The sequence below is a fragment of the Eutrigla gurnardus genome, assembly GCF_963514095.1.
Source record: "Eutrigla gurnardus genome assembly, chromosome: 24".
NCBI lineage: Eukaryota > Metazoa > Chordata > Actinopteri > Perciformes > Triglidae > Eutrigla > Eutrigla gurnardus.
Genome location: NC_139935.1, coordinates 6,443,897 through 6,457,976, shown reverse-complemented (window position 1 = coordinate 6,457,976; position 14,080 = coordinate 6,443,897). Strand labels below are relative to the sequence as shown.

General features: G+C 43.9%; 1 protein-coding gene across 2 annotated transcripts in view; it reads left to right on the top strand.

Moving 5' to 3' along the window:
- LOC311010214 (FERM and PDZ domain-containing protein 4-like) overlaps positions 1 to 14,080 on the top strand; it is a 36,267-nt gene that overhangs the window by 5,706 nt on the left and 16,481 nt on the right. The window contains exon 1 of one of the 2 annotated variants that reach the window (XM_084004826.1): positions 3,350 to 3,689. The exons of the other annotated variant lie outside the window; for it this stretch is intronic. Within the exon in view, the coding sequence (XP_083860952.1) occupies positions 3,649 to 3,689 (41 nt within the window). The 5' untranslated portion in view covers positions 3,350 to 3,648. Of the gene's footprint in view, positions 1 to 3,349; positions 3,690 to 14,080 lie in introns of those variants that run through there. 2 annotated transcript variants of the gene reach the window in all.

Sequence of the window (14,080 nt, the reverse complement as noted above, 5' to 3'; positions counted from 1 at the left end):
AAGTTATTGTTCTTGAAGCGGCCCCCTCGTGAAAACCCCCCATCGTCGGATGACGGTTATTGTGTTGGACAACGCGACATCCTCCTCTTTTAAAAGCAGACAAAAGAGATGTCTAGATACAGATACACAGACAGGCAGGTTAATAACTAATTCTGTGTGTGTGTGTGTGTCATCGGAGAGCACAAGGTGAAGGAGGGCTGAATGCCAATGTGGAGTCTCATAATGCAGCAGGCATGCTCTCCACTCTCTCTCGCACGCTCACACTTGAATGGTGACCTTGGGCTATATTGTTATTCATTAGTGGACAGAGGCGGCCTCTCTTCTTATCTCTATGGGACACAAACCAGCAGTTTGCTGCTAGTAGCGCTTCTATCTCTGCTCAGTGTAATAAGGAGAGTGGCGAGATCGGCCGGCGGCTTTTCAAGATAAAAGACTTCCTGCCGTTTTGTCCGTCAGGTGCTTGTGTCTCTTTTCAAATGGCGTTTTAATTCAGAATTGGGGGGAAGCTGTGGATTGGCTCACTTTATAAAATGCAGACTACTTGGTGATTGTTTTTGTTACATCACAATCTCAGATACCCCTAATAAATCATAATTTATTGCGCTTGTAGGTTTCATCTTGCGTTTTTTTCCCGAGTTGAATTGTAATTTCATGGAAGCTTTGGGAGTTGAATGGGAATCAGTGAAGCGTGGAACTAAATGACCAGCTTCCGTCCTGGCCGTCCTTCGTGTCTGACTCACTCTTTGTCCCGTCCTTTACATCCGTTAATGAAGTCGTAATAATAAAAAAAGGTGCAAAAGTTGGATCGCCCTCACTTTCTCATTCATTCCTCGCTCTCGGCCCTTCCGCCTCTCCGGCTCCACAACGTGTTCTCCTAGATCCCCGCTTCCCTTCATCATCCTGTCAATTCCACCTTAAGCGACGCCTTCCTCCAACACTATATCCAAGGTACCACTCCCCCTCACTTCACTGATTCTCCGTTGTGTTGTTTTTCCTGATCTGACGACTTTTTTTTTCACATCCGACATTTAAAATGACAAATTCAATCTGCATGCTGAGATGGTTTCCTCATCACAAATGGAGTGTTTATGGGAGGTACTCCACTAAAGCACAGCCATTAGCGTACTACGACTACTGAGTACACCGTGTGCTCGTAATAAACATTTATTGCAAATTTAATTCCAGCCTTTAGCTTAATTTCTGCTGTTCCCCGACTTCAAGATGTCCACTCATCGAAGCACATCCCATATGCAGATCACAGTCTTAAAAATACTTAATTTCAAAGCTTAAAGATAAGGATAATATAACAATATAAATCCCAAACTAGCTTCCATCTGTAATAAGTTCTGACAGGAAATTTCTCAAGATCCTGAGATTGGATGTGAGCAAACCAGTATGGAAGAGGGAAACAAGGCCTTTTGTATTAAAAAAAGTGGGTTTTATATGATTTATATGGATGGGTGTACCTCAGGGAAAGACCAGGGTCATCAAAGAGTCTTTGCATCAAAGCTGTCTGGCGTAAATCTGCTTTGCATTCAAAAGACAGGAGACCTGAACATGACTTCCTACGATTCATGAGGTCATTGACAGTTGAGGTTTGAATTCATTTCTACCTTTTATGTGTAGCCATGCTCCATGCTGGCTGCGTAGCTCTATGGATGGCGGCGTCACCACATTTGGTCTCAAACATCTCAAAAAGCACTGGATATCTTGCACAGGAATTTAGTGCAGAGCAATATTCTCCAAAAACTTTTAATTTGATCAAGTATGCAGCCTTTTATTGCTCCCCCCGGAGAAACGCTCACACTCATAAATAGTGATTAGACTGTCCTCAACCATCAGAATAACTTATGAACCCTTAACTCTGGTGGCGCTCAGCTTGAGTAGATCTGCTTCCATTTCTCTCATTTTTGCACGTAGCTTTAAATTATGTATCACCCTCTTTTTTTCACTGTAACTACATATTTCAGAAAACACCAGGATCCAATCTAGTAATTCTTCTCTGTTGACATTAATGATTAGAGCCGATATTAGGCATTTTCCAAACTATCTGTATCGGCATTTATAATGGCCAATAAATTAATATTTTAAAAATAAAATAAAAAGGGACAAAACCCCCTTATAGAACTTAACAGAATTTGTCTCCAGTCTTGTTCCAAGTTATATTTATGAAGCTTACCAAGTCTTTTAATACTGGTAACTTTGTGTTTGGTTGTTGTTGTTATTGTGTTTTTGTTCAAAGGACTTTAAGTTTTATATCTTAAGTTTGTATTTTTATACGTTTTATTTCTCAGAACTTTAATATATTTTGGTGTTCCTCTGTTCCGTTGTGACAATAAAATAAATGTATTCTTAAACTGCATTATCATATTATTTTAGTGAAGACTCATAAATAACTACAAATAACTAACGTTAGGGAAATCTGGTAATGTTTTGTTACGCGTTTCTGAAATAAAACAAAATATCGGCCGATATATCGGAATATCGGATTTTTAAACCAACAAACATTTGTATCGGTATCAACCTTCAAAATCCGTTATCGGTCGGCTCTATTAATGATACACATCCAGGAAATAAAACAACCCACTAGATGTCTTGATCGGGATGCCCATTTCCTCCTGCAGACCAATAACAATAAATGAATGGAAGTAAGAAATATGCATTTTTTTTATTCATAACAGTTGGAGTCGGATTACATGGGATGCTAAATATACAATTAAAAGTCCGTGACCCCCAGTGAGGTTCACACACACACACTCGTTTGTTGTGATTACAGGCTCTGTGAAGGAATGTGTGTGTATGTGTGTATGTGTGTGTGTGTGTGTGTGTGTGTGTGTGTGTGTGTGTGTGTGATAATAGGCAGCCGAGTGATTTCTCTTTCATTAAGTAAGTGAGGTTGACTGGATGACCGTGGGAGCCTTCTGTGGCTACACGAGGGTCCACGCTCACTTAGCCAAACGGCGAGGAGGAGGGGTCTTCCCATCAGCATCCCATTCCGCCGAGTCAGCTTCCCTCTCCCCATCACCCCCCCCCCTCCTCCCTCAGTTGCTTCTCTTTACAACCAAAGCACTTTTCCTCTCCTCTTTTTTTTGTGTCCCTCCTCCATCTTTCATCTTGATTCCCACTCGTGCAGCCTTCCTCCTCCTCTGCCCCGCCGAAGGGACTCGCAGCCCCGATGAGCGGCGAGTTAAGCCGGAGAGCATCCGTCATCCGTTCGCCTTGCTCTCCCTCCCTCTCCATCCCATCCCTCGTCCATTCAATCTCCCCTCCCTCCCTCCCTCTCCTCCACCCAGCTCGCCGCCGCTATGATCACTGCACTACTCCATGCGCTGAGACGGGGAGCTCTTATTGCAGCTCAACTAAGCCAGGTGGAGAGCAGCGGAGAGAGCTGACTCGTCCCACAGAGAGGAGGCAGGTGACCCTCGCCGTCTGTGGCACCGCTTAAGAACGCAACACTGTGGAAAGACAAGGCATTGGACCGGTCGGGGCGTTCAACAAGGCTGATACCTGCTGCTATTTGAGTGTCATTTCTGAATTCTGTGTGGAAAGGCTTTTGTTGACTGTTGACATGGATCCGGGGTTGAAACGGGATTGTCTTTGGATGTGGATTAGAATGCTGATGTGGAGCACCTGAGCGTCGGAGACCACATGGACATGTTTGGTTTCTCCAAGATGCCAAAGCTGTCTGGGTGAGTCTGTGCACGTGCCTTTACTGCTGCGGTTATTTGCTTTTTATACACATTTGTTGACGAATGCCACTTCTTATTCTTTGGGAACGGAGTCGACGTAATCAATGCGAGACATTAGTCATGTTTTTTGGGTTGACAAGTCAAGAATCTGGTTGGACTATCCAAGAAAGTCACTTTGACCACTGGTGTGTGTGTCACCAAGTTGTAAAGTTTCTTACAGTGAGGGAAATGAATGATGACTTGTGGGGAAATATCCAGAACCTTTACTTGAGAAACATTAACAAGTTCTGCTCAGAATTCCACTTTAAAGTCCAAAAGTATCATCAATAAAATGTACTAATAGGGGTAGATGTGGGCCTTGAATCCATACCAATGCATCATATTTGATAAGTTAATATATTTGGTGTACGCAGCGAAACCAGAGGCAGCGAATGTGGGGAAATGAAAGTCGTAGTAGAAAGATAGAATCTGAGGAGAAAGCAGATAGTAGGAGTGATTAATGAAGACATAAAGAAATGAGAGGACGTCTACATACTGTTTCAGGCTCAACAGTATGGCTTTATGTCTATATTTGATAAAGATATTGTGGTTTGACCAAAGTCAAAGTTGTTCTTCAGCATATTAAACCATAACCACGTAACCCCCACATGTATGAGACGAGACGTACGGTTCAGCTGGAAGTCTCCCAGGAACAACCATTCGATTTGACGCTTGCATTATCCCTTAGTCAGCGTGTTTTTTTCTAGCTCTTGTGCTGCTGGTGTGACATGAAAATGTCCCCCCGTGGCTGAACGCAGCATCTCTCAATCCATCCATCTCAATATGACGGGCCTCGGGAGGAGGTCGGGATGGAGGACGCTTTGGACTTTAACCTTAAACTTAAAGCTGACATCGGTTGTGCTTAGTGTTGAATAAAAAAAGCATGATTGTGGTTATATTAACAAATTATGTAAATATATGAGGAAGGCAAAGTGCTCCCCGGTGCTTGAACGCCTGTAAAGCACATGATAACACCCTCAATCTTCAGTTCAATCGTAAGCCGACAGAAACACAGTCGGCGTTCTTTAAATGTGATTTCCCTGAACTTAATTCCAATGAGTATTTCCAAAAGCACATGAAAAGGAGAACGCTCATATGGTTGCCTTAGATAAATGAGTCACACAGCCGGGGTTACGTTCCTGGGTGCCACACAAACGCTAACGGCCACCAGGGGAGCCAACGAGCGGTCATCGTACGTTTTTGGAGCCCTCCGATTGCACATGGCGACCACGCCAAGTTCTCCTCTGTTCATTGCACACCTTTTAATGGTGAGAATAAGGTGGGAAAGGAGTGTGTGTTTGGTTATCCCACACCTAGCTTCTTCCCGGGAAGCTAATCTCCCTTCACCATGCCTCCTTAAGACAAAGACAAGGTCCTGTATCAGCGGTTGTGCTGTGGGGAACATTTTTTGGCCGTAGTACGTCGGGATTCTGGCAGCGAAACTAGCCAGCAGGGCTTGTTTGTGTTCGGAATATCAGATTACATCACCGCATGCCAAATTGCCTTCTGCTTTGTGCCAAATGCATGCTGCTGCTTCAGAGGGCAAAAGTGCCCACTGTACCGGGAGCCATCTGACAAGCCGTGGAACCTTAAAGAAGATTCAGAGTGTGTGAATCGAGGCTTGGAATCGCCCGTATGAAGCTACAGTTAGCTTAGCTTAGCATAAAGGCTCGGATCAGGGTTTGGCTGTATAAAATATACTGTTTTACGTTTATTTCCCCACAAATTCCCATTTGCAACGTCGCTGCAAAACAAATCACATGAGGGCGAGGAGAGAAAATAACATCCCCCCCCTCCTCCACCTCCCCCTCTCTTTCTCACTCTCTGCCCGTAACCCTTAAAGTTGGACGCTTTTCTTGATTTGAGTCTGGATAATCCTCCTAAGGGATTTGGTTGGTGATCACTGCAGGAAGGGGGCCGACAGGGTGAACTTGGCCCTTTCATTCAGTATATATGAAATCACATCCCAGCGTCTCGTCCCCTCTGCCTTTACCTTCCGACTTCGTCTGGCTGCACAGTCATCCACTTGAGACTAATATGGCTTTTGATTGCGTTGGGATGCAATCAAAAGCCACTTTTCCCTCCTTTTTTAAAGCCACAGTCGCAGAATAACATTTGTTATCTCTCAATACGTGTTTGATAAGATACCAGCTCTGAAATGGAATACTTTAATCAGCCCTTCCTTCTTACCGCAGGGATTCATTTCCTGGTGAACACAATATGCCGTAATGTTATGATTGCTACATTTTACTTCCCATAATTCCAGTCATCTCTCACACCCGGCGACGCTGAAATACTGGGGCGACGTGCCGCACGCTTCCCCTTTTGACGAGAGATTCAATCAATTATGCAAATTAGGCAAAAACCCATTTTGTTTCTTGCCCCGTTCGCGTTCAAACTTCCTTCCCTCATCTCAAAAAAGTAGCATCATCTCGCAATCACGATTCATTCTTCCTTAGACACAATATTCCAGCTGATCAGTGATCAGGAGTTCTGTACATTTTGTATTCTGCTTTGTGAATTAATAACGCAGGCTTTGGCTCCATAAACGGAGAGCTGCCGTGTTGTAGTCAGATCAATCGGAATCTTTTTTTTCCCTGAGGCGACCGTCTTCAGCACCCGTCACAACAAGGCATGTAATGGTGTTTTCGCCCTCGGGTGGAACCTCACAGTGATCCCTGAGAACTAAGGCATCACAACGGCCCATCTGAGTGACTGATGTTCTTTCTGAACTTTCTTTTTTAGCATCCGAGCACTGCGGGGTTTGAGTTCTGTAGCCGACTCTCAGCTTCGGTTGTAGGGTTAGTCCTGGATGGAAGCTGGAGATGTTGTTCCTGTAGGAACCAACCATACAGTCCATACATCTCCCCTGTTTATCCTCATGGTTTTCACCACTTTTTCACGCCAGATTTAGTTTGTTGCGTTCCCTTTCCATATCAGATGATATAGAAGTGCATCTCAATGTAGCGTTTACCCTAACAGCTGTCCTTTTCACATAAAGCTCACGGATGCGTTCACTTGCGTACGCTGAAGTGTGAGCATAAAACACCCGGGACACATGGGTGACTTTGGCATCTGTGCTCTCGTTATATAACAAGTAGGCTGCTTAGAAATATATGTTTCTTTAAGTGGTCACTTAGCTTTGTTTACACAGATTGGACCAATCAGAGGCCGCCAAGTCGAACGACGCAACGACTGTGTGATGCCTTCGCAAACGCCGCAATACTCCTAGGAAGTGCACGCTCAATAATTCATCACTTTGGTTTTACTACATACAGTGAGGAAGTTAAAAATGAAATGCATTATCTTGCATTCTGGTATTTTGGGTGAAGTTTGCAGCGGGGGGAAGAAGACAGCCCCCGCGGAACAAATGCATAAAACACGACATGGAAAAAGCGTCAAATTGACGTTTCCTCGTAATTCATCTTTAATGGCGGTTGTTAAATTGGATTCGGTCGCATAAATGTGCTTTGCATTCGGATTGGGGTTCCACGTGAATCAGGATTTCCTGCATGAAGCGGTGAAAGAGTGCATTATCATTCCTGAATGCGGGGGAATTGTGCAGCGGAGCCTTGCGTTTTCCGGAATCCATGTGTGAAGATAGCTGGGTGACGAGGCTCCCGGTGACTTTGACCACATCTGTTTGCCGGAGAGGCGAGTGGAATGATTAGTGCTGCTCCAAATGCTATCACATAATACTTAAGTGCCACTGTGTATTGTCAGAGCCAGGCTGTGTCACACACACACACACACACACACACACACACACTCTACTGTAAACCTACATATAGTACAGTAGGCATGCTTACACATGCATGCACTCGCACTGGGCCTGTCTAATTTATATAGGGAGCCATCAGTGACCCTTGTTGTTGCCGCTGGTTACCGATGTTTCAGCTGGCTGTAATGTGTTTTGACAGCAACTGGAGTGACAAATGACGTTCGCTCTTTCGCGAACCTTTTAAAATCGACGTGAACCACACGTCAATTTCTGGTCGTCATGGCAGCACACGAAAGCGACCGGTAGCGGAGCTCCCCGTAGGCATGACCTCAGCGAAAGTACGACTCGCCGGTCCAAATATGAACGAGATTAAAGGGCTTTGACACAGAAAGCGAAATTAATTTTTAAGAGATCTAGAACAAATAATGTGCGCCCAAATGTGAGTGGGTTTGTTACGTAAGACGGCAAAAGCTCCACTCTCCTTTTTCATTACGATGCCTTTACTGAACCAATGCTTTTGTGTGTAAAAAGACCCCAATGGTTTTCTTCATGGCAGAGCTGATTGGTGACTTCCGTCGTCTCCGGGGTGCCATCGGTTTGATCCTTTGTGTCGGATCCCTGTGGCGCAAACATCATCTGAATATCACATTTATTTATTTATTTTTTTAAAGAAACTGTGCTTTGCTGACCTTTGCGTTTCCGGCCCCCCTTGTCCCACTGCGCTTCACGTGACATTTCCGAAGAATCGATGGCGTGTTGTGTTGATGCCGACTGTGATGTCCAACAGAGACGTACTGCTGCACGTTAAAGGTTGGAACGCAACACTGCAAAATGTTAGGTCACCATTTATCACACCGTTTTCATCCGTTTTTTGAGGTGTTTTCTTCGTTGTGACCTTGTAAAGTATGTTTAAAGACCAAAACCTAATGTATCAGCAGCACTTCTAGCTGAACAAACCCAAACATTGTTTGCATTGCTTATTGATCCTCGTTTCTGCTCTCCCACTTTCATCACGCCAGCAGTCCTGCCAATCATAGCTTTTACTAATTCGGCAGCATTAACTCTCTAAACATCAGTATAATCATGTAACTTTTTTTGTATTCTGTTTTCGTGTGCTTATTCCCTGCCGGATCCTATATTTTTTTTTCGCTTCGCCACTGGCATCGAGAGGTCTCATCTTATACGGTCTTATCTTATAAATTAAAAGTGTATAGCCGCACCTGATGTACTCCAACCAAATGCTCCCCCTGCAGAAAAACTTCCACCGTGAAGAGAAAAAAAAAAAAAACCCATCTCTCTGAAATGCCCTTTGCAGTTAAGGTTTGTGTGCGTTTTGTCACGGCCAAGAGTATGACCAGCGGCCTGTGGAAGGGTCCAAATCCTCATATGGGGGAAAGGACAGGGTGTGCCCTCTAGTTCCAGCCTGGTACACTCAGAGGGGAGGAGGAGGAAGGAGGGGGGAGACAAGCCGAGAGGGAGAACTGATAAGGAATGAGTGAACAAGTAGAGCCGGAGCCCTTAAAAAGTCATTCTGGAGTGTTTACAGACTGCCTGCATGTGTTTGAGGTGACGGGGGGGCGTCGGTGTGAAACGAGGACGCAGCGGCTGGAGGTTTACCAGGCTGGATCGCCGCCATTGATGCAGCCGGCTGTGTACTTATTGACCAAACTCAGACGTGCGTTTGCGCTGTGTGTGTGTGTTTGTAAGATAGAAACATCATACATTATTCTTTTGCAGCGATTTGACTTGAAAATCAGTATTCCCGTCCTGAACAGTGCTGTGTAATAGAAGGGGAGCTGTCCGTGGTCCTGAAATGAACATCGAATGAAAAGGGCTCCCTCGCTCACCTAGTTTGATGTTTTTTTAGTAGGAGTAGCTTCTTTTTTCTTCTGCTTTTTTTGTTTTTTAATTGATTCCATCATCACACGCCGTCGGCACGTTTCCACATCACTAAGATCAGTGTTTCTGAGGAAAGGAGTCTCATCTCTGGTGAATATAACGATCCAAATCCCATTAATCAGCTCATGAACAGTCTTTATTATGATCTCAGAGGACGGGATGGATTAATAGTGCAACATGACAAATACATTTACCCAAAAACCATATGATAGCAGTGGCTCACCGCCTCTGCAGTGAGTTATGATGATGTCCGAAATACAAATGATGAGTTTTGTAGCCTCACCCAGATGTTAAATTACCTTTTTTTTTTATTCAACATCATGATTTTCGGATTAATGGCATGCTGAGTCTGAATACGAGATAATTTCCAGACATCTGAATCGCAGCAGATGTCTTCTTTTTTTTTAGCAACTCACACGGTTCTGGCGTTCTCATTGGCGTCCCAGGTTGAAATAGAAGCCAACCAATCAGCGCTTTGTTAGTTTCATTAAGAATTGAGATATTATCTTCCTGTTGCTGAGCCTGGAAATACAGATCTGAAAAATAGTGGCAGAAAAACTGCAACTTGACAAAACAACTTGACAAAAAATAGAGGCTCTGTGACATATTGACTGTACTCACAGGGCTTGTGGTGAACTCATGAGAGCAAATGGATAACAAGCTGGCAACATGTTAGTGCTAGTCGGCCGCAATAACTCTCCAAGCTGTGTACTAGGCCGTTAACTCCCACTGGAAATCCCTTTTCAGCATTGTAACCGCTTCCTTCACTGAGGAATGAATGAAGGCGTCTAATAAGCTCTCGAAGCCAAGGCTGAATGACGATTAACAACCCAAAAGAACAATAACCTAGTGGGAAATTAAGTTAATTTAAAACACGTATTCATGCTGTCACCACCCAGTGTCATAACTGCCTCTTTTAGAGGAGTTGGCGCCGCAACACAACCAATAACACGGTCCCTTCTTCCATTTTTGGACTTTCCACTAGAGTCTGCAGATTGCATTTTCCCCCCGAAATGACTTGATTTAGCGATAATGAACCCAAACGACCTCCCTCGCAAACAGAGATCATCTAAAACGGATAGGAAAGTGAGGCAAAATAGCTCGAACGCATTGGCTTTATGAATGATGGTTCCGAAGTCTTGAGTGTTATTAGTGCTTGTTGTAAAAGGAAGTGTGGCCTTTGAACGGCAAATGCTTTTCAGTTTGGGGATGGATGGTTGGAAAAGGCGGCATCAATCACCTGGATGGATCTAATATCCCTCGTGTTTATGACTGAATGCGATATGTTCTTGAGAATAGTTGTTTTTCTGCTGCAAATTAAGTTTAGTTTTGTTTGAGATGCTTTTTATCGTTTCCATTTTTACATGCTTAAGTGGTGACATACAAACTGTGTGTATGTGTGTGTAAAATGCACTGAGAGCCAAAGCATGTCGTCTTCAGATAGTAAAGCTATATAAAGCACGAGCACTTCCAGGGCGACTTTTAAACAACATGCAGCGATGTTTCATTTATGAACTGCCCAAAAAGCCACGGAGAAAGAGTGAAAGAGTAAGTGGGGAGTGGAGAAAAGCCGACAAATGGGACGAGGGTGAGGACTGGAGAAGAAGAAGGTCAGGCAGTGGCTGGAAGCTTTGAGTTAAGTTGGAGTAATGAGCGTAATGAGGAAGACCAAGAGGCTCCAATGCAAGCAAAGCAGGATATTTCTAGTGACAGATCAATGCTAAATTGGACGATGCTACTGACAACAGTGCAAATCCACTTAATTTAGCTTTATATGTAACTGTGGAACCTTGTCCCATTACATAATAACTCATGATATAGGGCCGAATGTTTATTGTCATTATCAATTCATTTGACCATTATTTTCTCGATGAATTCATTAATTAATTGTGAAGTTATGCCTGAAAATAGTCATATATATATTCCAGTGAGGATTTCTCACACCCATTTTGAGTCAGATAGACCTCGTGTTGTGTGTTTTTGTCGTATTATACCATTTCTTTTTGGCTCTTTAAAACTTTTTAATTGAGCCTCATGTTTGAAGATTCTTGAAATATCCACCGAGTTACTTCAGGCCAATTGCAATGTTTTTATCCAAAGAAGCTCCATTTCTTTCCTGTATTTTCGGCGATAGTGAAATCGCAGTAAAAAGTTGTCATCTCAAGACACTGGATATGAAATACCTTTGATTGGATTTGATTTTCCTAAAGCACTTCATTATATCAGTGTATAAAAGGAAGACGGAATGGACACTTTTCTGTTTATTGCAGCCTCAGCTGACATGTCGAAGCGATTAAACTGAGAAAGGGGTGACCCCCAAACCGTCATGTACATATTCTCAGTAATTTCCCTCCTCCTCCCACCACTTAACCTACATGTCCTTGCATGCTGAGAGGGACCCTCATCACCAGGCACCCGGCGGCTTTCAAAAGCACGGAAAAAGTAGCGTGTAAAGTGGTGAGCACCGCCAGGGGATGGTGGGTTCTTTCGCTACTATAATGACCGTCATAATGTAGGCTAAAGCATCCTTGGGAGAGCTCTTCTTTTTGTGCAAATCCAGTCAGTCTTGATAGAGATCTGGAGGGCCTTTACAAAACATTAAGTGTGTGTGTGTGCAGACTCAAAAAGGGGAAGGTGAAACTAAATGATTGTCACTCCCGGCAGCAGGGAAGCCGTCCTTTAAATGACCTAAATCCCGAGGCTGGGTCTTTTGAAAACGCTACAAACGTCTTGTTCAAATCACAACTCTGACTTGAACATTGTGTTATTAAGGTCAATACAGAAATGATTTGTTTTGCTCAAACAATGTCCAATGAGTGTATACAGGCTGTGATTGTGATAACATTATGATATTAAAGGGATTCCACTATAAATATCTCATACAATCCCGCTTCAAATAATCCAAACTATTTGTAGCGGCTCTTGACTTCTATATGAATCATATTTACATGAAATGCAATGTCAGAGAGAGAGAGGGATTATAATCTCCTCTAATGGATTGTTATATATTAGGCTCATATGGATGTGGTACCATAGGCGTTGCCTTAGCTGAACCCTGCGATGGATTACGTTGCTGGACAGCAGCGATCAGAGCTGCAGTGTGTGAGAAATGAAACAGGATGCGAGATGCATCCGGAGTGTTTTCGGGCTGTTCTTGCTGACGGGAGCATGTGGTGGCTGAGCGGAGGGGTCCGGGCCAGCTGGCTGGACTGCTTTCTGTGACGGGAGCTCCACCAAGCACCATCTCTGTTACCAAGATAGCGAATGGAGATGTTATATTTGTCCGTAGTGTTTTTAAATTAGCCTTTTATACGTTAAATAGGTGCCATCTGGACGCTTTCTTGATTTACCTCATGCCACAACATAAAAAAACACACTGAAATCCTGGTTCCTCACCGAAGACAGAAGCATTGATTGAGTTTGTTTATGAAGTGTAGCCTCTGAGCTGTGGCGTGGATGTCAGAGAGAGAGATCGATCCCTGGAGTTAAAGAGAGGAACCCGAATTGATCAGTTTGGAAGAAAAACAACAACAAAAAAAGGGACTTTTTGAAGTCAATACGCTGGCCTTTTAAGCAAAGGCAACCCACAGAACAAAGCACCCCGCTGCTTCTTTTTGAATGCATCGGGGTTGCTGGTGTGTTGAAGGGGAATGCATGAAAATGTGTGGAACGAGGGAGAACTTTGGGCTCGGACTAAAAAAAGCTCTGCTGCATTGCTGAGCGAGGAGACGGCGTTCATGAATGCGAATGTTTCTGTGCTGTGATCTGTCGACGCTCGTACATTCTTCATCGGGAAGAAGCCTGAAATCCTCCCGGTCGGGGTTAGAGGTCACGCTGGAGGCAAAGGAAGAAAATCCCCGTCCTTAAATGCTTCTTTTACAATAAAGTTTTTCTACTAGGGTTTACAGTAATGGCTGCCCCCTCACTCAGCTTCTTTTTTTTCTTGCTGGCAGAACCATTTGCCCCTTTCAGTCTCATTTGGACTTTCAAAATAAATGCTTTTTATAGACCGAACGAGAAAAGAGTAAAATATTAATGCCATCCATGTGAACTTTAAGAATCAGTTTCCTCCAGCTGAGCGATGGAGCGATGTTTCCATACACGTCGTTGCTCTCCAAAAGCCTCTTACTCTTACTCTGATTCCCCCCCTCTCTGTCTCTCTTTCCCTCCCATACACACAAAAACACACATACTCATACTCTCTGACACACACAGCATGGATTTGTTTTCTCTGTGATGAGAGGGATTATGGGATAAAGTAGGCGAGGCCACAGCAGCAGTTTAGTTCAGTTTGGACCAAAGCTGCTCTCAGCAGCAGCAGCAGCAGCAGCAGCAGCAGCAGCACAATGACAAACACAGATGAGTGTCTGGCGACACACTGGAGACCCGTAAAGCCACAGCCTCTGTATATTTACAGCACAAGAATCTGATTGTGACTCCGGAGTGGCGCTGGATCTGTTTTTTTTTTTTTTTTCTTCAGATCAGCCAGAAGCATCCGACTGAAACCCGTGCATGGAGTTAAACTCAAAAAGCGCTCAAGTGGATCTACTGGGCTTTTTCCCTTTTTGTTCGCTTTTTCTAATGGAAGCATGGGAGACAGCTGACGTACCATCACGCAACTTTTTCTTCATCTCCACGTCAGGATGACTAAGAGGGGCTGACACTCCTTTCACATCTGATGCATCCCATCCATCGTCAGCAAAACATGGGGAGCGATCAGCTGGATTCTTAC